The sequence below is a fragment of the Anopheles bellator genome, chromosome 1, assembly GCF_943735745.2.
Source record: "Anopheles bellator chromosome 1, idAnoBellAS_SP24_06.2, whole genome shotgun sequence".
In the NCBI taxonomy this organism is placed as follows: Eukaryota; Metazoa; Arthropoda; class Insecta; order Diptera; family Culicidae; genus Anopheles; species Anopheles bellator.
Window position 1 is genome coordinate 3065029 of NC_071285.1, and position 22527 is coordinate 3087555.

Consider the following 22527-nt stretch of genomic DNA (forward strand, 5'->3'; position numbering starts at 1 on the left):
AAACGTGAATTACGGTCGTCGCTCAAACCGCCGGGCCCTACAATCACGGACTCGGCCCAGTCTCGTTTCGTAAGATAACAGACTTCCTGAGGAAGAACACACAGAGAGAGACGTCGTTTGTTTGTTTTTGGGGTGCAGAATGATCAAACAACTTCCTGGCGACGACGGTGGACGCTCGTATTTACAAAGATGCGCTAATTCGCGGCCCCGCCAGCTTTTTCGCATTCTTACGACGGCTCCGCTCCGGTGGCTTCCTACCAAAGGTCCGATGCCCGATTCCGAGGTCACCTGCGAGCTACGCTCTAAATGGTGTGAAAAGGATTTACAATTCTGTCGCCGGGCGCAAAACAACAACGAATTGACAAACGGCAACGTCGCCAATAAAACGACGCCCTACAACGCAAACGGGGGTGCGACCTCTAGAGTGCCAATGAGTCACTGATTCGTGAACTAGTCAGAGACACAGCCTAAAGCGCTTCCAACGCCACCGAATGTCAACATGGACCTGCTCTGCCCGCGGCCGGCGGCGGTGACGTCAACGTCTGGGAACCTGACGCCAGTGTTGGGGAGTTTCGGGGATCTGCTGTGACGCGTCATCGCCCCCAGAACCTGCTCTGGAGCTCTCGAACGTTCGCCAACCCCCGTTATGGAGCGTACTCCGAGCGACGACAAGCAGTTAACCCTCGCCCGCAACCCGCCAGTGGCCGGGCGGTGGTTGGCGCGGAGAGCCCAGCCGGGGGTCAGCCGGAAATGAATCGTGAACATCCGAGCATTCAAGCCGATGACTTTGAACTTCAGAAGGTGCCATACCGGTCCGGACTTCGTTTGCTCGTATGCGTTCCGTCGGCACGCTATGCAATTATATGCTTCAGGTTTTTAAGCCGCTCACAACCTTGTTGCGAATAAAGATTAATTCACGGCGTACGTAACATTCGCGAGTTGGAATGGATTTACCTTCATGATTGTTTTTTTCCCCCCTTTCGCATTTGCCCTATTTTGTGTGCTGTTAAATGCGTACCAGGAAATATATTTATGCATGCGCTGCTTAAGGGTTGCTCACCAGCTCGGAACGGAATGATTAAAATTTAATTCTTTTAAACCGATTTTTTTTTTCAACTACAAAACTAACCACTTAAAGCTAAACGCCGGAGCCATTCTAGATGAGGCCTTGGTTAGAACTGTCTTTACCGGCATCGCTCGCAGGACCGGCCTCACGGTAACTGCCTGCATAATAACAACGCATCATAACCCTGCTGCGATGGCGACCCTTGCGACCGCGAGGCCTTGAGCTTGAGCTCTCCCCCGGGAGGCCCTTTCGGGGAAGGTCCACCCAAAACAAAAACTCCGACCGACCGACGTCGCATTTCCTTTCTCCGTAATTAAATTTACGTAACAGTTCGGGCCGCTAACGCATCCTCGCTCGCTTAAGAGACTAAATCGAATCGCTTTGATCGGCACCGCGTCCGCAGCCGGAACCAGTCGGAATCCGACGGACTACGGGTTCACGGTGCGCGTGCTGCTGTGAATCGAGTGAATTGTGTGACCAGTTTGAGAGTGTTTCTTGTTTGTCGTTAAAAAAAATCAAAAAGAAAATCGCTTATCTGTGAAACCAAATTGTGCAAAGCCCTGAATCCGATGTATGCAATCCCCTCGGCCAAGCGGTGGTTAGACTGCTGACTGTGTTGAGGATATTACGGGCAACATGAGTGAGAATGATTCCGGTGGTGCATCGGACCGAGCATCGGAAACGGTCGATGAGGCCGCGGGGTAAGCCGTTAGTTTTTGTCTACTCAAATCGGTAATAATCACGTAGGATTTTTCAGGCCACAAATAACCAGTTGATCGATAGGTCATACCTTCTATTGATAATAAATAAAAATGGGGTCTACAAGGTATCCCGAGATCTTCCTGCATATTTTTCGAAATTCAACAAAATTTTATCCCTTTTTAATATATCTTATCCTATGCGCCAATCACTAACACGATCGCTCCTAACTGTTATCCTTAGTTCTATGATCTTTACTTAAATATCGGTCCACTCAGTGTCAGTAGTTCCTCTGGACTGATAAAGAAGAGGTTTGATAAGGAAATAGGAAGAGACGATTCATTGGTTACAAACTTGAGCTAGCACCTCTAGTTTTGGCTGAGTACCAAGGAGCTGTGGACTCCGACACCTAATCGAATTAAAGGCTCAACATGACGAACACTGTACCGATATGCACTGTGAGCGCCGTAAAGGTAAATGGTCAAAATTGTCTAATTCGTCGTCTAACTACTCTTGCTTTATCGCACATCAATTGCCAGCTTCCTTAAGATCGAAAGCTATTAATTGGGATGGAAAAACAGTGAATATTTCTATTATTTAAACTGACCTTGTTAATACTAACTGTCCCATGGTCCACAGTTAACGTATCGAAACGAGCAGGGTTTGTTGGCCTCGTTTTCGCGCCGCAATTCTGGCATTTGACCTCAAGCAGAAGCCCTCTAAGCTTCACCTGTCCCTGCGCTAATGCTACTGGCACAGGTGTAATGAGGCGTTCCTGCGGTCCGTGGTTCATTCCTGTTGCGGACTTTGCGGTGGCGTGCGCGTTTTTCATTTGCTTTCGTGGATTTTCGGGGGCTAGGTGTTAATTTTGTGGCCTATCTGTGCGTAACAAAGTGCGATCATTGTGCTCAAGCTTTGCATCTAATCTAAGGTTCTGCAAGAACTGTGCCTTGAGGTGCCCTCTGGAAGAAGTGCCTATCGAGAGTTGGGTGTTTCGTTTACACTTTTACTCGATCGACTCAAGGAAAGCTTTAAGTGTTCCACTAAATCGTCTCCGTTCAGTCAGTAAGCAGTTAACTAAGTGTCGTGTGCCGTGGTACTTTTGTGTCGTGAAATCTCTGTGAAGTCTCGTGCTCCGGTGTCCGTCTCGCATGCTTAAGGTGCTGTCGATCGTTGCAGTGGGAGTACCTCGTCGCCAGCATCGGCCCCGGCGTCACCGGCATCCGTGAGGTCCTGGTCGGTAGACTTCTCCAGCGCCTCGCCGGAAGACCTCGATCGGGACAGCAGCGACAGTCACGGTGCGGGCCGTACTCCACCACTACCGTTGGCCAAGTTCTTGGATCAGCAGGAAGCAGCCCTAAAAGTGCCGCCGGAGGGAAAGAAAACCGACAAGTCTTTGCCAACGACACCCGGTACCCTGGCCAATGCACTCGGTTCGACCGTAACTCGATTAGTGTGCCCGTCGGTGGACATCTTCCAGACGCTCCTCGATATCCGGACCGCGGAACCGCGAAATCGGTCGTTGTCGCTGACCGGCAACGGAACAAGCGTTTCCACGGGTCACAGCGTCGCCGCCCATTCGGACCCTGGGACGCCTGCATCACGCAGGATGCCCACGCAAACGGCTGACCCGCAGACCACTAGCGATCCGGAGGTGGTTAGAGCGATGGCGACCCTGGCGGTTCCGGAATCCATGGACGACGAGCCACAGGGGAGCGGGGACGAAATGGAAGAGATAGACCCCGACCAGGAGGATGCAGGGTAAGTTGGCCACTCGGCCACTCGGCTGCTGTCAACGATTAGGGTCAACCTGGTGGTGCCGTATGGAGCGAGGACTTCAAGATACCGCGCCGGAAAACCTTAGCCCAAAAATCCAATTTACTGTACCACCGGAAGACTTCCTCGGTGAAGAAGTCATGCGTCCGTCCGTGACGCATGTGGTTTAAATCTAATTAACCCATGGCAACACAGACCGATTGGGCCTCGAGTTGGATAGGCATCGAAGCCATCCAGATCGCGACTTGCGACTTGCGTTCCAAATCTGGATCGAACACCGTAGTGATCCTGTGCCCTAAGCCAGATCGCGCGCGAACTGATGATGCACTCTGTCTGTCTCTTCCCATTCCCAGATTGCTCCACCTGGCTCGCCTCGCTTGTCGGGTCCAGTTTGAACGCAACGTTCACGATTACGAGCGCGGACCAACGGAACCCAAATCGTGAGTTCTTGATCCGCGTGCGCCACGTTGTAACGTCCTTTGTCACTGTTCGTTTCGGCACCGAACTCCCCGTTTGTGTGCTCTGTGTCCGTAGGTGTGTTTTGTCCCGAGTCCCGCGAGGGTTGTCATGTTCCTCGAAAGGTAGCCAGGTCTCATGTTACGTTCTCATTACGTCCATCCCATGATATCTGTCTGTGAGCAATAAAAGATCGCACGCATCGCGGGGCCTTCTCGCTTCTTATTTTGCCTTCTACAAAGTGCGCCATCTTTCCCCGCAAAAACATCGGATGTCCCCCGTCCTGGATGGCTTCTGATCTGGCCCGCTCGCCGCGGCCCGTTCTTTTGTTCCATTCCAGTAACTCCGGAGGCGGCGACGGCCAACTACGGTGCACTCCCGACTGGAGCGAAAATGCCATTTCCGGGGAGCATCTCTGGGCGCCGGCTTCCGTGTCCGGCGAGTGCTGCAGTCTGGGTGAGAGTGAGTGTACGGTAAGTACGAGGACAATATTTGGCAATCGTGGCGAAGACTTACCTATCTTTGTTTCTAATCTCCGCGTGCAGAGGCACGGGACGCGGTTCAAGTGCTCCGCGTGCAAAAACACCGTCCACATCAACTGCATTCCGGCGCTGGCGGAGAAGGAGCAGCTGCGGTGTAAGCCAACGTTTCGGGACGTCGGCGTGCGGCAGTACCGCGAGAAGACGACGACCACGCACCACTGGGTGCCGCGGCGGGCGGAGAAGGGCAAGTGCAAGGCGTGCAGTAAGGTCAGTAGCTAAATAGTGCGACCACTAGGAGCTCGTAGTGACGCGACATCTATTTATATTAACGCTGCAATACGCTCCTCCGGAAACACTGTAACGACCCTGTATTTCACGATGCACTCACATGGCACGTTGTTCACGAAACGTGAACCAAAACAAGTTTATAACCGGTCTCTGCCCGGTCAACACTTCCGATGGTCCGCGAGCAGTTTACATCTTGATTAGTGGCTTGCTTGGATCCACACACGGTGAATGACATGAGCGCTCGTGGTGCTTCTCTGATTGTAATCTCAGTGACCTACGTCCAACGATTTGACGCGAGATTTGTTCTTAGACCGAACTGAAACAAGACTTTAAAGACAATCGTTTAATGCAATGTCCTGCACTTGTAGGCCCTGCAAGCCAAGCTGTCGTTCTCGTCGAAGGAGATCGTCGCCCTGACCTGCGCCTGGTGTAAGGCTTCGTACCACAACAAGGAATCCTGCTTCACCTCGCAGCGGCTGGACGAAGAGTGCTCGCTTGGTAAGGAGTGTCCCGCTCTCTCTCTCTCTCGGAACACAGGCTCCATTAACCAGGCTCCCCGTCCTCGCACAGGCATCCACAGTGGCATCGTGGTGCCTCCGTCGTGGATAGTGAAGCTCCCGCGCAAGGGAGACTTCAAGTCGTCGCTCCGCAAGACACCGCAGAAGAAGCGAAAGAGCTCCAAGGACGCGGCCGCCAGCAAGGAACCGCGCGCGTTTGCGATCAAACCGATCCCCACGGCCAACGTTACGCCGGTGTTGGTGTTTATTAATCCCAAGTCCGGCGGGAATCAGGTGAGACTTCACGGGCGCCCCGAAATGCCTGCGAAACGACCCTAATGGTGTTGGGTTTTCTAATGTCCTATAGGGTGCTAAGCTGCTGCAGAAATTCCAATGGCTGCTAAATCCTCGACAAGTATTCGACCTAACCCAGGGCGGACCCAAGATGGGGTAAGTTTTCCGGTTGTCCGCGCCCGCAAGCCAGGCCAGGCCACACGCTCATAAATATATCCCCCCTTTTCGCAGACTGGAGCTTTTCCGGAAGGTACCTCAGCTGCGGGTGCTGGCGTGCGGTGGCGACGGTACGGTCGGCTGGGTCCTGTCCGTACTGGATCAGATTAACTTTCTGCCCCCACCGGCCGTCGGTGTCCTGCCTCTCGGCACCGGCAACGATTTGGCCCGGGCCCTCGGCTGGGGTGGTGTAAGTATCCTTTTACAGAGAGAGAGCGCGCCCGAAAAGGGAGCATATTTAGACACTCGGTTAATGCTTTGCATCCATTACGGTGACCGACCTTCCCTTTCGAGGGCACCCAAAACGGGACCGGGTCCAGAGTGTGAGAAGGCTATTAGAGAACTAGGAAGCGCTCTTAATCCTGCCCCCTCCGCTTTTTGGGGAGCAAAAAATAGGGGTTTCGCAAGTGGAAAGAAAGGACCCCCAAACGGCGATCTCGTGGCTAATCTTTTATTATTAAATTTTGGGCACCAGGAAGAGACTATCTTTTAAATCTTTTGTGTACCAATCCCACCTGGCGGTAGGGCTACACGGACGAGCCGATCGGTAAGATCCTGGACAACATCGGGAACTCCGATACGGTGCTGCTGGATCGGTGGTCCCTGAAGGTGGAACCGAACACGTCCGCAACGAACGTGGCCGACGGCAAAGACAATCTGCCCCTGAACGTGGTCAATAACTATTTTTCGCTCGGCGTTGACGCTCACATCGCGCTGGAGTTCCACGAAGCCCGAGGTACGAGTCCCGCCTGCCGATTGTTGGTATTTATGACTCATAATCGGTCTAACTCACGTGATGCCCCGTTGTAGAGGCCCACCCGGAGAAGTTCAACTCTCGGTTGCGTAACAAGATGTTTTACGGCCAGGCCGGTGGCAAGGATCTGCTGAAGCGCAAGTGGAAAGGATTGGCCGAGTTTGTGACGCTCGAGTGCGACGGCAAGGACCTGACGCCCAAGCTGAAGGAGCACAAGGTGCACGCGATAGTATTTCTGAACATTCCAAGGTGGGTTTTTGCTGGAGCTAAGCTGCGAATTTACATATTCATGTTAATATTCTGTTGCTCCGGCAGCTACGGTGGTGGAACCCACCCGTGGAACAAATCCGGTGGCCAGTTCGAACCGTCCACGGACGACGGTATGATAGAGGTGGTTGGGTTGACGACGTACCAGCTACCGTTGCTACAGGCGGGTGGCCACGGGACCTGCATTGCCCAGTGCAAGTCCGCCAAGATCGTCACGTCCCGCACGATACCGATGCAGGTGGATGGCGAGGCGTGCAAACTGAAGCCATCCAGCATCGAGCTAACGCTGCTGAATAAGGCTGTGATGCTGGCCAAGAAGAAACCGGGTCGAGCGAATGTGATGTAAGTAGCAGCACTTTGGGTCATTAGATTGTCGCTAGCTAATTCCGGATGTGTCCGCTGGGGGTGTCTCAGGCAAGAGAAGCTAGAGTCCCTTAACCTGAGTCTGATGAAAATTATGCTGGGCAACTACGAGCAGCACCACTACGACAAGGATCGGTTGCGTCAGTCGGCGGTCTCGCTGGGAACGCTGGAGGTACCCGTGACCGACCTCGAACAGATCCGGGTGCTCATCAACAAGTACTGCAACGACCTGCCGGACAGCCCGAAGCTGTCCCCCGACTGGTGTTTCATCGATTGTAAGTTGCCGCCGAGTTTGGTCGTGCCCCGTTACTGAATTCCCAAACCCCCCTCCTCGATACACAGCATGCACCGCCGAGCGGTTCTTCCGGATCGATAGGGCGCAGGAAAATTTGCATTACATCACCGACATAGCGAACGAGTGCGTGTTCGTGCTGGACCAGGAAAGCCCAACGTTGCCCCACACACCGGAAGCGGAACAGGAATCGAACGTGGATTCGGGTGAACCACAATCGCCGGGCGTTAACTCGCTGAACCGCTTGGTGGCCAGCCAACAGCACGCGGCAGAATCTCGCTCATCGCCAACGATCGCCAACATTCCGTCACGCAAAGGTACAGTGACTACCGGTTGCCGAAGGTTCCCCCCCATTAAATCGTCTATTTGCGCTCCCTTTTATTCTTGGTCCAATCCTAAAGAATCTCCAGGATCCCACAGCTCCCGCGAGGTGCAGGGATCGGAACAGTCGCAGAGTGGAATCGACAACGAAACTCGGCTGGAGCAGATGGTCAATTTTAAAAGGTAGGCAGGTATTTTTTTGGATAACTGATGAGTGCACTTGCTAAATAATGAAGTTCCCTTAAAATACTTTAAGAGAAAAATCGGAACCTAACAAAGCACTGCGAACTAACCATTTGACTTCTGTTCCTTTACACGCGCCATAGCTTCCACGAACGTTTATTCGGCCTTAGTGAGGATGCTTTTGGCTTCAGGTAAGTGCATTTTGGAAGGTTTCTTTGACAGAAATTAATTGTTTCAAAAATGGAATTATCTGTGAAAATATCATAATTTTGTATGACTGCTCTTCATCACTCTTACTTTGGCTCTTCAGTTTTGCACTTTATCTAACAATTTAGCGTTGTTAATTGTGATAAAGGGCACCCAAAACTACTCCATTACTTTATCATCGTTTGTTAATTATCGTTAAACAATCATCTTATCTTTAACGAATTGTTATCTCTTGATAGCAATTTGCTGGAGAAAACAACGGACGCAGTAATAAAGGCAGCCAAAGCAAGTGACCTGGTGTTGGTGAGTGGCGTTAATTTTTGTATACTCTTCACCGTGTGTTCTGCAAAGGCAAAAGTATGACGGAGTTCCTTAATGTTTTTGCTATTGTACCTAGCTGACGGACCTGCATCTACAAGGCTACTCGCTGCTGTCGATCGACGCCACGGGTCAGACGGCCCTGCATCACGGGGCACGCTGTGGCCACAAGGACATCGTTCGCTACATCATTTCCTACGCTCCCAGCTCGATCATCAACATGATCGATAATGAATCGTAAGTCCCCTTTATGCTCTTTGGTCAATTCAATCAGTCAATTTGGTAATGATTAAACTTTGTGCACTCACCTTTAATGGCTAATTTCTCATAGAGGCCAAACAGCGCTGCACAAAGCGGCCGCTAGCAAGCAGCGAAGCATATGCTACATGCTAATCGCGGCCGGTGCCAGCCTCAGCATTCAGGACAATAACGGCCGGACGGCGCGCATGTTGGCCTCCGACGTGGACGATTTCGAACTAGCCTTGTATCTGGAAAGTAAGTAACTGAGTAAATATCTAATTCTTAGCTTTACTATATCCTGACCCACTTTTTTGTTGCACGTCCATAGATCAGGAACAGTTCCAGCTGTTGGACCACCGGAGCAGTGCCTCGTGAGAAGTGCAGCCTAACGTGTTTCTTCACAACTGCTTCGAAGTAGTCCACCATTTGAAACTTCTCTCCTAATGCTGCCGCTGTAAACTCCGTTGCCGTGTAGAATCTCGTGTTATTTAATGTTACTACTTTCTCAGCCAACCGACCCGTTGGGGGCAACAACAACCGTCCATGACTCCTCCTTGCCGTCACACGTTAGCAGTAAGCGCGAGAAAGGCTCACGGGAATCGTTCGAACCAGTCACCGGATAATCCCCGCGAGAGTTTATTTATTAAAACTGTTGGCTAGCGATGTACCTACTACTACAAGGTTTGAAGCGAGAAGCACGGCTTTGTTTTTAACTTTATTATTTTAACCCTACATTGATCTGTGAAGACATTTAAAGGCGGGCTTCTCGTGTATTACTTAATTTTTAGATGAACCACACAAAAGATACGGTCACTTTATATCGGAGACCATTTTATATGTTACTAGAGCAAAAACAGTATGCAATTTTCAGTATCACGTTTTATGTGTATTTTCGTTTCACGTTGAATTAGCAAAGATCGGGACCACCAAAAAGGCGAACGCAAGCAATGGATCGACGAAAAGGATTAAACTGCTAAAAGACATCACTATTTATTAGATACCCGTTGATGTAAGATGAATTTTTAATAACGAAACAGTTGAATTGTTGATTAATAAATTAAGAGAAGTTAATGGAACCAAGTAAGCCAAGTGTTTTCCTTAGTTGGGGTTAATATTTTCAGCGCACACCGTATAAAGTAGCCGATTTAAACCCCAGGCTAAGTCAAGACAATAGACTTTATTGGGGCTGCTCCGTTCGTTATGGAATTTCCAAGATAAGCTTGAAGCATTGCTTAGAAATCACGTAACGAACGGTGCAACCCCCACAAATTATATGCCCTAGACTTCATGTAGCTCCAACGACTTTGCTGACCATCTAGCCGATTGTTCGCGATTCGTTCGAATTGCGAAAAATCTGGCAAAAAGTACTTCATTTAATGGCTGACTCTTATTTGGGAACTTTTGGTTAGCGTTTGTCGAAGCGTAAAGCGTAATGGGTACACGGATGTCAATCGAACGGGAAGGGGAAAGCACTTCCTAATTCCGCTTCCGTTTTCTGTGCCACACGACGCCGTCGGACCATCGGATCCGTTCTAGACGCGTCGAAGAATCCCTCCGTAAATTAGAAACACGCCTCGTTGAAGTGACGTGAACCTTGCGATGAAATGAATTCAAGACTTTTCTTCTCCTCCAATGGATGGGTGGCTTGCAGATTTATAACGCGTACTGCGTTCCTGCTGGACCAAAACTCACCCCGCCATCATCCGGAGGGAGAGAAGATTGTCTTGCTGGTCGGTTCTTTCTCGTCGATTCGCGCCATCGCCGGAAGTAGCCCATATTTTGTTTGGGAGCGTTAGGCGCTGTCCTATTTTTCGAAGTTAGACACGATAGAGACGCCCCAAGAACGATGCTACCTTGAGCTCGGGGTTTCTTATCACGTCTTCCTTAATTGCTTAGCTGCCTTTTGGGATGCTACTTTGGGGGTTTGCAAATCTCACCTGAATTCTCTGCTTGGGGCTGAAATCCGATGAAGAATATCCAAGCCTCTCTGATGGAAGTTCCGCTATCCGTTTCTCACATTTTCAGCAAAACGCACAATGAATTAGCCAAATCGTTTCCCTTTTATTCAAGAAATAATGGACAGCGTTACTTCGAAACAGAGTTCTTCTTTCGAGGGATATTGATGCGTAATTCGTTGTAACTGTTCCAAGAACTACTTACGACCCGTAACACGGAATCCACCACGCTGAAAATATTAGATACACTAGTAATAGTATTGCCAACAACTTTAGTAATGTAGGAAATTTGCGTGATGGAGCGGGTAGGACGCAGCAACACTCGATGCTTACGAATTCTATCTCCGTTGTCTCGGCGACGACGCACTCTTTTTCCTGTTTCTTCGGATGCTCCACATTCTGTTGGCGACGATATTCAGCGCGATCCTTGCGCACATTGTTGGCGGCGCACGGCTCTTGACGGCGCACGGCACATGGCGGCGCATGGCTCCGCCCTGGGATCACCGTCTCTGGCAGTGCCTCGGCCTCCAAGTGCAGATAACCACGCAAATACTCAATCCCCTCGTTGTTCAGATACCAGTAGTAATGGCCCCAGACGAATTGCTCCTTCACTAAGCCCTTCGATTTGAGCGATTGCATCGTTTTGATGAGGTGCAGGTTAGGGATACCATCCAGCTCCGGATGCTGCTTGGCGCTCTTCTTTGTCACCATCACTCCATCGCTGAACAGCTTCCGATAAATTGCGATACGGTGCGGTTTCGGCATGAACATTTTCGAAACGTTACGGCTTTCCTGTTCTCAAAGTGAAAATTGGTGTCGGATAAACTGAAGAGTGCTACCCAAAGAAGTTTTATAATCACTTTTACTTGGTGTCGAATAAGAAATTTACGGAGAACAGCGTGGAAATGGGTGCGTCATCGGCTACTGCGGTTGCAATTGTTCGTATTTCGCATTTCTTTGGAAACAAAACATCGAAAAACATCGCCACTCGACAGCAAACGTCAAAGTCTGGTTCGAAATGGATCCGTTCCGGAGAGACCGTTAAATACCACGACATAAATGTTTGCATTGAATTTAACAATTATCATTTCAAATAAGTTTAATTCAGTTAGAAAAAAGGCGCTCAACTATTTTTGAAGACCTCTAATAAGTGGTTTCGTTTCTGTTACTGCACACACGGTTCGGTGGGTAAGGAAGTAAAACCCATTTGGAAACCCCACCAAAATCAATAAATTCTCTATCTTTTTTCGAAATCGAGTTTAATAAAAATGCAGCACACAGCAAAGTAGTCCGTACTCCGCCTGTATGTACCTGTCTCTGGAGCTGATGGCGCCAGCGACAAGTTGACACGGACCGCACCGCACCGCAGCACTGCAGCATTTTAATCTTCCGTCGGCTACGTTACTGCCCTCGCCGATGATGCTGCGTGCACTGATTTGCATAATTATTTATTACAAGAATAATCCAACCTGATGGAAAACGACATCTCCAATAGTGAGTCCACTTTGAAACAACCCATCCGGTGCCCGGGCTCCGGCTTCGGGATCCGTGGACCGGGCTATCTTTCGTCCGGCGTCCGAGACCGTGCTTCGATGATGATGGTTAAGAAAGTTGGAAATTAAATGATGCCACCGCTGCCCCGCTCCTAGACTCCCGGGGACTCTGCGGGGCGAAACCTTCCACCTCATATGCTACGGGTCTATGCTCCGTCCATCACGCCGAGTGGCCGATACACGCAGGTGAAGAGGTGGTGTCGTGTCGCTTTGAAATTGATGCTTTGTCACGCTTATAAATAGGCATGAGGCCCGGTCCGTCCGGGTCGAGAAGAGTTCAGAAAGGTGACGGCGAGACAAGATGAACGTAAAAAAATGGTACATCCATTTTATGCAAATTAAATTAATTGAAACGAATGAATCTCCGTAGAGCTGTGGACGTTTACACAGCGCCCGGAGTATGTTGGGCTTGCTCGATGAAGTTTCCAAGGGTTGTGAAGCACCGGAGTCGGAAGCCGACTACGGAAACCGCAAACCACTATTAGTTTAATCTAATTATGCTACTGCAGCGAAACCGCTGTTACGGCGGACTTACAGGATTACAGTTCAGAAGCGAATGATTCGGTTTCAATAAGCTGATCGTCCAACCTGGAGCCGGATACCTCTGCCAGGGTTCTCCGGGTCGAGATCACGCACGGGGCGCATCCCTATTCTATGCAATCCGCTACATATCTATGATAATGATAAATAGTAAACGTTACGCGTGATGAGAGCGGCGGAAGCCGCCAGACGTACGCCAGTTTAATGACACCATCACTCTTAATGGCCATACTTGACATGCATTGACTTTGCGCGGGTCCGGCGGACCGACATCCGGGGGTACTTAGCCCCGGTACTGCTGCATGTGAAATTGCGCCGTGGCCACCAGCCGATCCCGCCAGTCCACTTTGATGTCACTTGACGCCTTTGAAGCCGTCACAGTCGGCCTTTACGGTGGGGTCATTCCGTGGGATAATTAGAAACACGAACCACGGATCCTCCGCTAACCTCTTAATTATGCGCGCTCGTCTTCTGGCGCACGCTCCTCATAATTGGCAGGTTATCCTAGGCGCGATGGAGCATGCTACACCTTGGCGTACCGGGGGTCCACGATGGACAACAGGTTGCAGCACAGACCCGGCTTAGGCTCAGGTTGTGATGTAAAATGGTGTCAATACGATGTTAACGGATATTGCTAATGGTTCAGCCGTGAGGTGCCGTGCAAGTAGTTCGCTTCCGTGGACGGGTTTAGAAAGGCCTCGGACGGCCTTTCTTCTTCCCGTTGGCCTTTTGGAAAGTACCAAAACCATACTTTTTATTAGATTGGACCGAATCGGACTCGAAGCAAAAGGCTTAGGCTCATTATAACAGAACGAGACAAAATTAGCAAATCTTAGAAGGTGAAATTTTAGATAGTAATTTTACAATTTTTCGATGTTTTTTGTTTCAATTATTACCAAGAATGAAACGGCAGTCATCAAAGTGGACCATGCGGTGGTTGGCGAAGTAATTTGCAAACTTTGCCCGATGAAAAATGTGAACGGGTATCAACGTTTCCGGCGCTGACGGGCGGCTTTTCAATCATCCTCGGAGCCTTCTAGGACCTCCCAGCAGCAGTGACGGATTTATTCACCGAGAAATGCCGAGCTTTCAGAACGACGTCCTGTGGACCGTGATCGATTAGCCTCGGCAACGTTACCGGCTCGCCGACGAATGGGTCTCGGTTTGTCAGGACGATTTAATTAACCGATTGCATGCTGGCTTACTTCGTCCGGCCAAAGGGCGGCCGTTTTAGGGCGAATATTCATTTCCTGCCCGTTTGTGGCCAGGCCAAGATTGGGCACCGTGCCGTGATTCCTTTTTCGCGTGCGACCAGAAAGCCAATTGTTTACACTGCTAAATGCCACAAATTTAAACAACTTGCCGTGAGTGCGTGACGATAAAGAGGCAGCTTTTTGCATGTTTGATGCGCATAAGACGCGATGTGCAAACAAGCCGAAGGCAATACGGCCATGCGCTTATGAATTTAATTTCACAGTCCTGCCCACAGTCCTATGCCGTCATTAGGCATTACTACAAAACTGGTGAAATTTTTCATTTCCTTGCTCAGTGGCCCCGTCGTCCCCGGGGACGTCTTAATGTTCTGCAAACACGGGATTTAATTGTCAGTTTGATAAAAGAAAAACGAAATAAATACGTCAGCCGTCCGAGTATGCGGCGAATCTCCAAGACGACGTCTTGACTTGACTCGCTGAGCAATATAATTACGGCTAACAATGGTGGATTACTTCTGATGCGGGTTCGGTGGAAAATGGCCAACAGATAACGGACGATGGGTGGCGCGCGGTCACAGATTCCATTCGTCTTACATTTTATTACCTTCATTACACGATGAAAAGTGCCTTCTGGTGTTTGGGCAGCGCTCGGAATTATTCCGATTGCACGTCGGGGCTACGTGCTCCACTGAAGGACGAAACCAGTGACTCTGAGCGTAGTTACTGTGAAAAGCTTCCACAAGGGTCCGGGGGTCCTGTTGTCGCGAAGTGAATGTCGCGTTCGCGAGTACCGAGGAAAATTCACAGCTCCATTCCGCATTTCTGGCTGAGACTTCTCCGCGAACCGCTTTCCAGCGGTCCAGATGGCAAATGGACTCCTAAAGAGGATGGTATTTTCCAATTGAAAATGCAGCTTTGCTTGCAGCACAGGAAAATATTTAGTTATTGTAATAACCATTTCGTTCGATGGAGGGCCGCGCACTCGGAACGGTCGGATCAGATTCATATTTGATTCGCTGAATGAAGAGGAATCGGAAACAAATATATTTTTAATTATTGCATTCCTATCTGCCATCAGAGTGGAGAAAAAAATCCGTGACTCAAACGAACCAGAAGGGTCGGCTAGTAAAATATAGTATACCAAGTAAAGAAAGTATACCAGTTGAAGGAAGGGAAAGAACGATGAACACTGGAACCACATCAAAATGTCGTAGACCGGCTGGCTACCGGTGCATTACCGGTGAAAAGGGACACATTTCCATTTCGGAAAAGTCACATTTATTAACCCAACCATGCTTTTCCATGCTGCTCATGGAAATTCCATGCTGGGCGTCCAGAGTGAGTTCGTAACGTGCTTTTTGCTTACAGCCGGTAAAAATCCTAGATAGAAATCGTGAACCAAAAGATGTTGATGTCAAGATGGCAATTTATCGTCGGCACACCCCACCAAACATCAACCCATCGTCCCTTCCATCGCCAAAGCTAGGGCAAAACTTTTATTTCCCCAGTTTTTTTATTTTCTTTTTAATCTTTTTGTTACCAAACTCCTGTTGCGAAACTTTCAATCTTGCATATTTATGAGCATCCCCGGCACTCGATTGAAATATGCATAAGACAAACTGCTGGTGCTCTCTAGTCGCTTTCTTCTGCTGATGGTGCACGTGATTCGACGAGCTGGCTATTGGCGCGACGTTGAAACGCGGACGGGTTTGGCGACGTCGGAGAAAAGGAAGTTTAATTTTGCAGGATCTTGTTCCTGGCGAGGGGTAAAAGGTAAAAATAGTAGCGAAAGAAGTGTTACAGGCCAACATGCACTGTAACATCTTGACCATGCCATCCCGTGGCGACGCTCGGTGTCGGAGGCCAGAGGACACAAATGGAACGGAGCAAACGAGTCAAGGCAATCGTGCGCAACGAATTGAACATTGGCTGAACTGCGCTTGATATCCCTTCCCGGCCCCGATGGCTTTGGGGCGTCCTTTCTTTGAGAAACTTTTAATTCGTTTCTGTAATCCGCAGGCGCCCCACATCCCGGGCAAGTTTGAACTCGAGTCAAGTTACTTCCGCCCGTGAAAACAATTGAGATGCAGGGCAACATTTGCGTCGACATGGGTTGACTTTTAAAAATAAAGTTATGAAGCGCGTTCGTTTGGCGCGTTTGGAAAGACATTTGTGTTCTGCTTCAAAAGATGATGTCAACGAAGTTCATGTCTTTGAGCTGCATAATGCTTTCTAGCATTGAAATTTCTATGTGTCTTTTTCCCTCAAATATTGGAAATCTTTTCATCTAACATCATCTAACGTGGCAAGAGAGTAGGTTTCTTTTATCTCGATTTATTGTGGCCAACGGTTGGATAATACCAAAAAGGAAAATAGAAAAACCTTGCCCGACTGCATCGCAATGCACAAAAAACAAAACGCACGCACGCCCGAATGGTTTCCAAAGGCATAAAAGAAAACTACCCGAAGATTGAAGGAAACAAGCCCAAAAAGAAACATGAAACAAAGGCCAAACCCGATTCGGGCGCGATAATATAAAAATCCGCGACCAAGCTCGGAAAGTCATCAAGGAGCCGGTCAGGTCAGGGAACCTTCTTATTTCTCTTTGAATGAGGCTCCTTCTTCTAGGTTTGATTTGATTCATTCAAATATGTAGGATTTTATACAAAAAACTGTTGCACAAAATTCATTTCATCCAAAGTACCAAATGGAGCGAATCCAAAGCTGATGAAACAATGGATTGAAAAAAATCTTTTTATTCAAGATTTCTTACATCAACATTCTTCTATCTTCTGAAGTTACCTTGATGTATCTCCAGCTTTATTCAACCAACACAACGCATTATTCGCTCGTATTAATCGAGAGCAAAAGGGATTTGGATTAATCTAAAATCGGTTGGTTAGCAACAACTCAGGCGGCGTGCACCGCAACTTAATACACTGAACTTTGAGCTACAACCGTTACATTTTACTTCAAATCACTTATCATTCACTCACTGGTTGCTAAGATGTCCAATCATACCGAATGACCTTCGAAGGGCACGACTGGTCTGGTCTGATGCTCTGATTTAATGCAACGATACATTTCCGAAACATCCGCCTCGCATTTGGCCGTAATCATTGGCAATCGGTCATTTCGATAGGCCGACGCGTATGGCAAGTTCACGATCTTCGAACTGGAGAAACTAGAGTGTATGTTTAAAACATATGATTAAGTAATGCTCGATACCGGCGTATCTCCACCCATCATAAAAAGGGGCAGCGCAACGTCGGTCAATTGCCTCGCCCATCCAATCCAATCCAAGTAGACAGCGGGCCTCGGATGCGTTCGTTTCCACCACGATGGATCCAACCCATGGATGCAGCTGAGCTGAACGCATGTACATTTTGAAGATTAAACAGGATTTGTGGTACACAAAACCACTAATAATGGAATACTTATTGTAGTTGCCAGATTTTGAAATTATCTAAATGTAATATTGTCATACAATAAAATTGCTGTCGAATTTAAAATTACAAAATAACGATGCGCTCTACAACGATAAACTGATCATTTACTGAACCTCCAAAGTCTATTTCCTAATCAATAGCCCAAGAAAAATTAGATAAATTTTTTTTCCATCGAGCATCCGGATGGCTTAGTTGCAGCTGCCTCAAGGGTTAATTTTGGTGAATTTCTGTCAAATAACAGTTTTTCACTGTCAAGCGGACCGTGGACGAGTGTGGCCCACGTGAGGCAACAACTACGGAGAGACCACTGACCATAAGACGAAGGTGTCCGAAATTGAAGTAAAGCGAAATCCGTCAATCACTACCAGTTTCGGAAGTATAAAAGGTAGTGATCAGCCCAACTAAAGACATCATTCGGTTGTGATCGTTCAAAGTAGACGGTAGACACCACGGTTAAAGTAGGCAGACATGAAGGTAAGTAGTTCACGATCGCCGATCAGCTCATGGCGTTTTGAACTAAAATCAATCTGCTTTTCCCCTTCCAGGCGTTCATCGTATTCTCTATGGCTCTGGCCCTGGCCAGTGCGGCGGCAGTCGACTCCAACTCCAAGAAGGAAAAGCGAGGCCTCTGGGATCTGGGATCGGCTCAGCAGGAGTCGTACGAAAGCTACGGCTATGAGCAGCACCAGCCCCAGGAGTACTTCCACCACGGCCACGACTACACCGAGAAGGAAGTCATCACTAAGAAGATTCCAGTGCCCTACCCAGTTGAGGTAGAGAAACCGTACCCGGTGGAAGTCAAGGTCCCGTACGCAGTGGAGGTTGAAAAGAAGGTCCCAGTCGTCGTGGAAAAGAAAGTCCCAGTGTACGTCGAGAAGAAGGTCCCAGTCCACGTGGATCGCCCGTATCCAGTGGAGGTGAAAGTCCCTGTTGAGGTCCCAGTCTACCAGAAGGAGTATGTCGAGGTCCCGAAGCCTTACGCAGTTCATGTCGATAAGCCCTACCCGGTGTACGTGAAGGAGCCCGTCTACGTTGAGAAGCCAGTGCCGTTCACTGTCGTTGTTAAGAAGGAACACAAGAAGCCGTTCTGGGGTTAACCAGCCTTTGACAGCGGCCAGTGAGTGTTGGGTCTGTGCAATATAGTTTTCGTAAAAAACAGATTCCAACTGTGTGATCGTTTTAGTTCAATAACTTACCTTTTCACCTTGTCCCGGAATACCTCCAACAGATTTCTCAGCATAATTAGTACAGTTGGGAAGGTTCTTCAACTTGTTGTGTCACTTTTCGTTTATTCACAGAGCAGAGAGGTTAGGTCCACCCCTTTGCTCTTTCTTGATCGCTCTACGGGGTCACTTCAAACAACTTTACCGTTCTCCGTTTTTACTGTATAACAGGTTAGCTCTTACAGTTTGCTGATTTCTTTCATTCCTTTGCCTTATTCTTACTTTCGGTCATTCACTTCTTTTGATTTTCATCTTTTCGCTCGCTTTTTACCATCGAAGTAGTGTTCGAAAATTCGTAGTTAATACTCTGCGCACCTTGGTGGTCCACAATCGGCCTCACATTAGTGGTTAATGGCTTTTTGGGGTGTATTTTCGGGGGTACATTACATACGTAGAGTAGAAAAACGTGTTCAACGTAGAAATATGTCCTGCCGTTGGTTGTTCCTGTTTCGTTCCTGTTACATTTGGAAAGCGTCGCATTTCGCGTTGACTTTGAGTTTCACAAAACTTGGTACAGCTCTCTGAGTAAGGAGGGTTAATAATGGTTTGTATTTTTGTTTTCTTCCTACATTTATCTTCATTCAAACGTTTCTGAGTTTGCGCTACAAAAAGCCCCTTTTGCGTGTTTTTCTTGATTTGTGCTTAATTATTTAGAGGATAGAGAGACTTTGCTAGTTACTTCCTGTGTCAGGAGCGCGATGCGCTTCCCAACATCGCTCTATAGAGTAGATAGACTGTTCCGTTTTTGCGAAATGTTAGCTTTCGAGGTACTTACAGACTACGGGGATTGCTGATTAGAGTTAGTCGTCATATATTTGCTCTAGAGGCTGGGGATTATGTAAGGTTTGCCCGATTGCAAGCGTCACCGACTCACAAGGACCCTGTCCTTATGTAGGTTTTCGGATCCCATTCGGACTCCGAAGTCCAAGAAAGTGGTATTTGTGCGACCTCTCTTCTTTTGAGGAAACGGAAAACAATTAAAACAGAATATTGTATGCGGGTCAATGCGGGTATTCTGGACCAGATTGGATAATAATGGCTGTCCCTTGCACCCCATCTGGCTAATTTACACACCTTTCTCTCGCGCATTCGATCATCTCACTAGTATTGCTATAGTTAGTTTGCCCGAGAGCGACACAGTGCGAAGCACTCCTGGCGTGCAGGGCATTGTAATCCTAGTGCCTACGGTATGCGCCGTATGTAGTTCACTAACTTAACGGCTACGAGCTATGTACAGGTTTCGGTTTCTAGTTCCCCCTTTTTTCCGATTGATATATCAAATTCACTTCGATCGTATTTGTAGTTCGAAGCAGACAGAGTCTTCTCTGCCCGCTGTAGCCTTCGCTTCAATTCCTCTCGCTCGGTTCAGAGGGTCAATAAACATAAGGAGAGCCACAATAAGCACCTTGCTCGGGTCAGAAAATGATAAGTTACATCTAAGCGAAGTGAAATAATGCACACCCTCCGACTAATTGTTTAAGAGAGTATTTGCTTATCACATTAAATAATATCACAGGTTCAATACAACGCACGCACGCACACATACAGATGGCCACATAAAGCCAAGAATGGAGAAACGTTTTCTATAAATTGGATAGTAAAGAATCCCTCGAGAGGAGGAAAATGTATTGATTTGAATAAGAAAAAAATGTTAAATAATCGTGGATCAATTTCTTAGATCTGCTTCTTGCAAAAATATTTCTGAATTAAAAGTAAACATTGAAAATACTTCAAGGGTTAATAAGTTCAGACACTCCCAAATCCAAAAGTCCTAAAACGAATTCAAAACGAATCGTCCCATATCCTTCCGTCATGTAGTCTCGCAAGAGGAACTTTAAGAGATAAAATTGACGTTTAAAAGGTCTTAAATAATAACTAGGAAAATGAAACAAATAAAAGTGGATTCAATAAATTCCGCTTTACTACTTATTGACCGGTAGGAATACATGATTTAATCGTTGTTTAAACATTCGCAAAAGTCATTCCCCAAACACACTACTCAGTGGCACACGATTTACGACGTCGGTCTGTAACTTTTAGACGACAAAGCTCCATTCACCGAGCGCCCTTACTAATGGCACCCGAAAACCTAGAACTGGAATCCCCAGCCGGTTTTCCCTCCGGGGGTCGGGAAAGCTCCGCGCGGTACCGACGGGGAAAAAATTACGGCTCACAGCTGATGCCGGGCCTGGGAAGCACAGAGAAGCTGTAAATAATGTTTTCCGGGTCCGGGTATGTGGGCATGTCACCGAAACTAGTGTCTAGTGTCCTAGCTCGCAGAGGCCGACCGACCCCCGTAGCAGCGCGAAAAGCCTTAATGGCGACGATTATGACGAACATTAGGATCGCGTTTTATGACGCTAATAACAATAAACTTTCTACACCCGCCGCCCGCCCGCAAGGCGGCGTTGTTGTGGCGGAGAACACAATGGCAACAAAAACGGCTTCCTTTTGCTGGAGCCACCCGGTGGCCCCGTCGTAATGATGTATGGATGAATTATGTTTTAAGGAGATGATAAATGGTTCCAAGGAACGGACAAAGCAGCGCGTAACAAATAGATAATGATATATTTTTGCGCCCTTTACACTAGAAATTGGCTCCGGGTTTGGTGATGCTTTTGACACGCACCACATATTGATCCAACATGCGCCAAGGGCCGGGGCCGCGCTCGTGTCGATATTTGTTTCGCTCAAGGGACACGAAGTTTGCGAAACACAAAAATAGCACCAGCTTTCAGGTTAGGACCTCCGAGACGGGTACACGGCTCGCATTGGCGGTCCCACTTCATCGATGGCCGCTGACGGACAGGAGCATGTGCGGTGTCAAAAGACGCCGTTAATTCACTCCACTACATAATCCATTCGATGTCCTCAATAGCCGCCCCGGGACGAGAGAATGCGACCGTGGGCGGCGACGGGATTGCCGTGCGCTGAGGAGCTGTTCTATTTCATCGTCCAGACTCTCATCGTGTCGGCCCTCACGGACGTCGAAAACTAGACGGAAATTTACAACGACCAGACAAATTGGCGAATCGTGTTCGACGGACACCGGGGGACACCCTACCAGACCAGACCGTCCGTGTCGTCCATCACACGAGAGCACCAGAGTCTGGTCTTCATCACCGTCATCATCATCATCATCATCGTCGTCGCCATCGCTGTCGGATCGGGTGCATCGAGGTGTGCACCTTTTGCGTGCCTGCAACGGATGACGCGCGGCGGTAAACGGTTCCGACACGATCGTGTTATGCTTCATCGGATGCACATTCGGATAGTTCGCGGGATGTGTCTGGGGGCCCGAAATATGGCCGAAGCGGCTAAATTTAAATGATGACACGTGCACGCGACCAACACCGGAAGCGTGCTGTCGTGTCGAGCGCGAAAAGAACCGACCGAGACATGTGAGATGAACCAGACGGCGGAATGGGTTAAAAAGGCGCCTAAAAGGAAAGGTGAAAAAGCCCAGGAAGATATTGAAAACGAAGACAGACTACGGTTGCCAACCAGTTTTAATATAAGAATAAGAGAATCATAAAATAGATGGAAATAAAAAAAAACAGTAGAAGAAGATAAGATAATAATACGAAATGAAAGAGTAATTTACACAAAGAAAAACCAAATCCCAACGAGAGTCGTGGGCGCCCTTGCGTGTGTGTGTGTGTGGGTGCTTGTTTCAAAAATTTATGTGTTAAGCCATGTCCATCTGACTCGTTTCCGGACACGATCCTTAGAGATTACTTATGGCATTCTCCTTCGAATGGAACAAATCAATCGGATCAAACCAAGAGTTCGACCCGTTCTGAGACGAGAGTCCGAAAATCCGAAACGAAACAAACATTGCGGAGTCCCTCTGAGCCGCTATCTCTCCCTCTCT

General features: G+C 48.3%; 3 protein-coding genes across 3 annotated transcripts; 2 read left to right on the plus strand and 1 right to left on the minus strand.

The window, feature by feature from the left end:
• The first annotated feature begins 2758 nt into the window (after window positions 1–2758).
• On the plus strand, window positions 2759–9745 carry LOC131205567 (eye-specific diacylglycerol kinase). The gene is made up of 18 exons (XM_058197716.1): window positions 2759–3526; window positions 4338–4470; window positions 4543–4746; window positions 5136–5265; window positions 5338–5558; window positions 5632–5714; window positions 5790–5964; window positions 6300–6510; window positions 6585–6777; window positions 6844–7137; window positions 7210–7433; window positions 7501–7767; window positions 7852–7954; window positions 8098–8145; window positions 8401–8464; window positions 8559–8716; window positions 8811–8974; window positions 9048–9745. The coding sequence occupies exons 1-18, from the start codon at window positions 3375–3377 to the stop codon at window positions 9092–9094; spliced, it is 2871 nt and encodes a 956-aa protein (XP_058053699.1). The 5' UTR covers window positions 2759–3374; the 3' UTR covers window positions 9095–9745.
• A 766-nt stretch (window positions 9746–10511) lies between these two features.
• On the minus strand, window positions 10512–11445 carry LOC131206643 (small ribosomal subunit protein eS10B-like). Its single transcript, XM_058199298.1, has 2 exons — window positions 11008–11445; window positions 10512–10523 (listed from the first exon to the last, which is right to left on the minus strand). The coding sequence occupies exons 1-2, from the start codon at window positions 11443–11445 to the stop codon at window positions 10512–10514; spliced, it is 450 nt and encodes a 149-aa protein (XP_058055281.1).
• A 6453-nt stretch (window positions 11446–17898) lies between these two features.
• Window positions 17899–18527, plus strand: LOC131206644 (mantle protein-like). Its single transcript, XM_058199299.1, has 2 exons — window positions 17899–17904; window positions 17976–18527. Exons 1-2 carry the CDS (start codon window positions 17899–17901, stop codon window positions 18525–18527), a joined length of 558 nt encoding a protein of 185 aa, XP_058055282.1.
• The last annotated feature ends 4000 nt before the right edge of the window (window positions 18528–22527 follow it).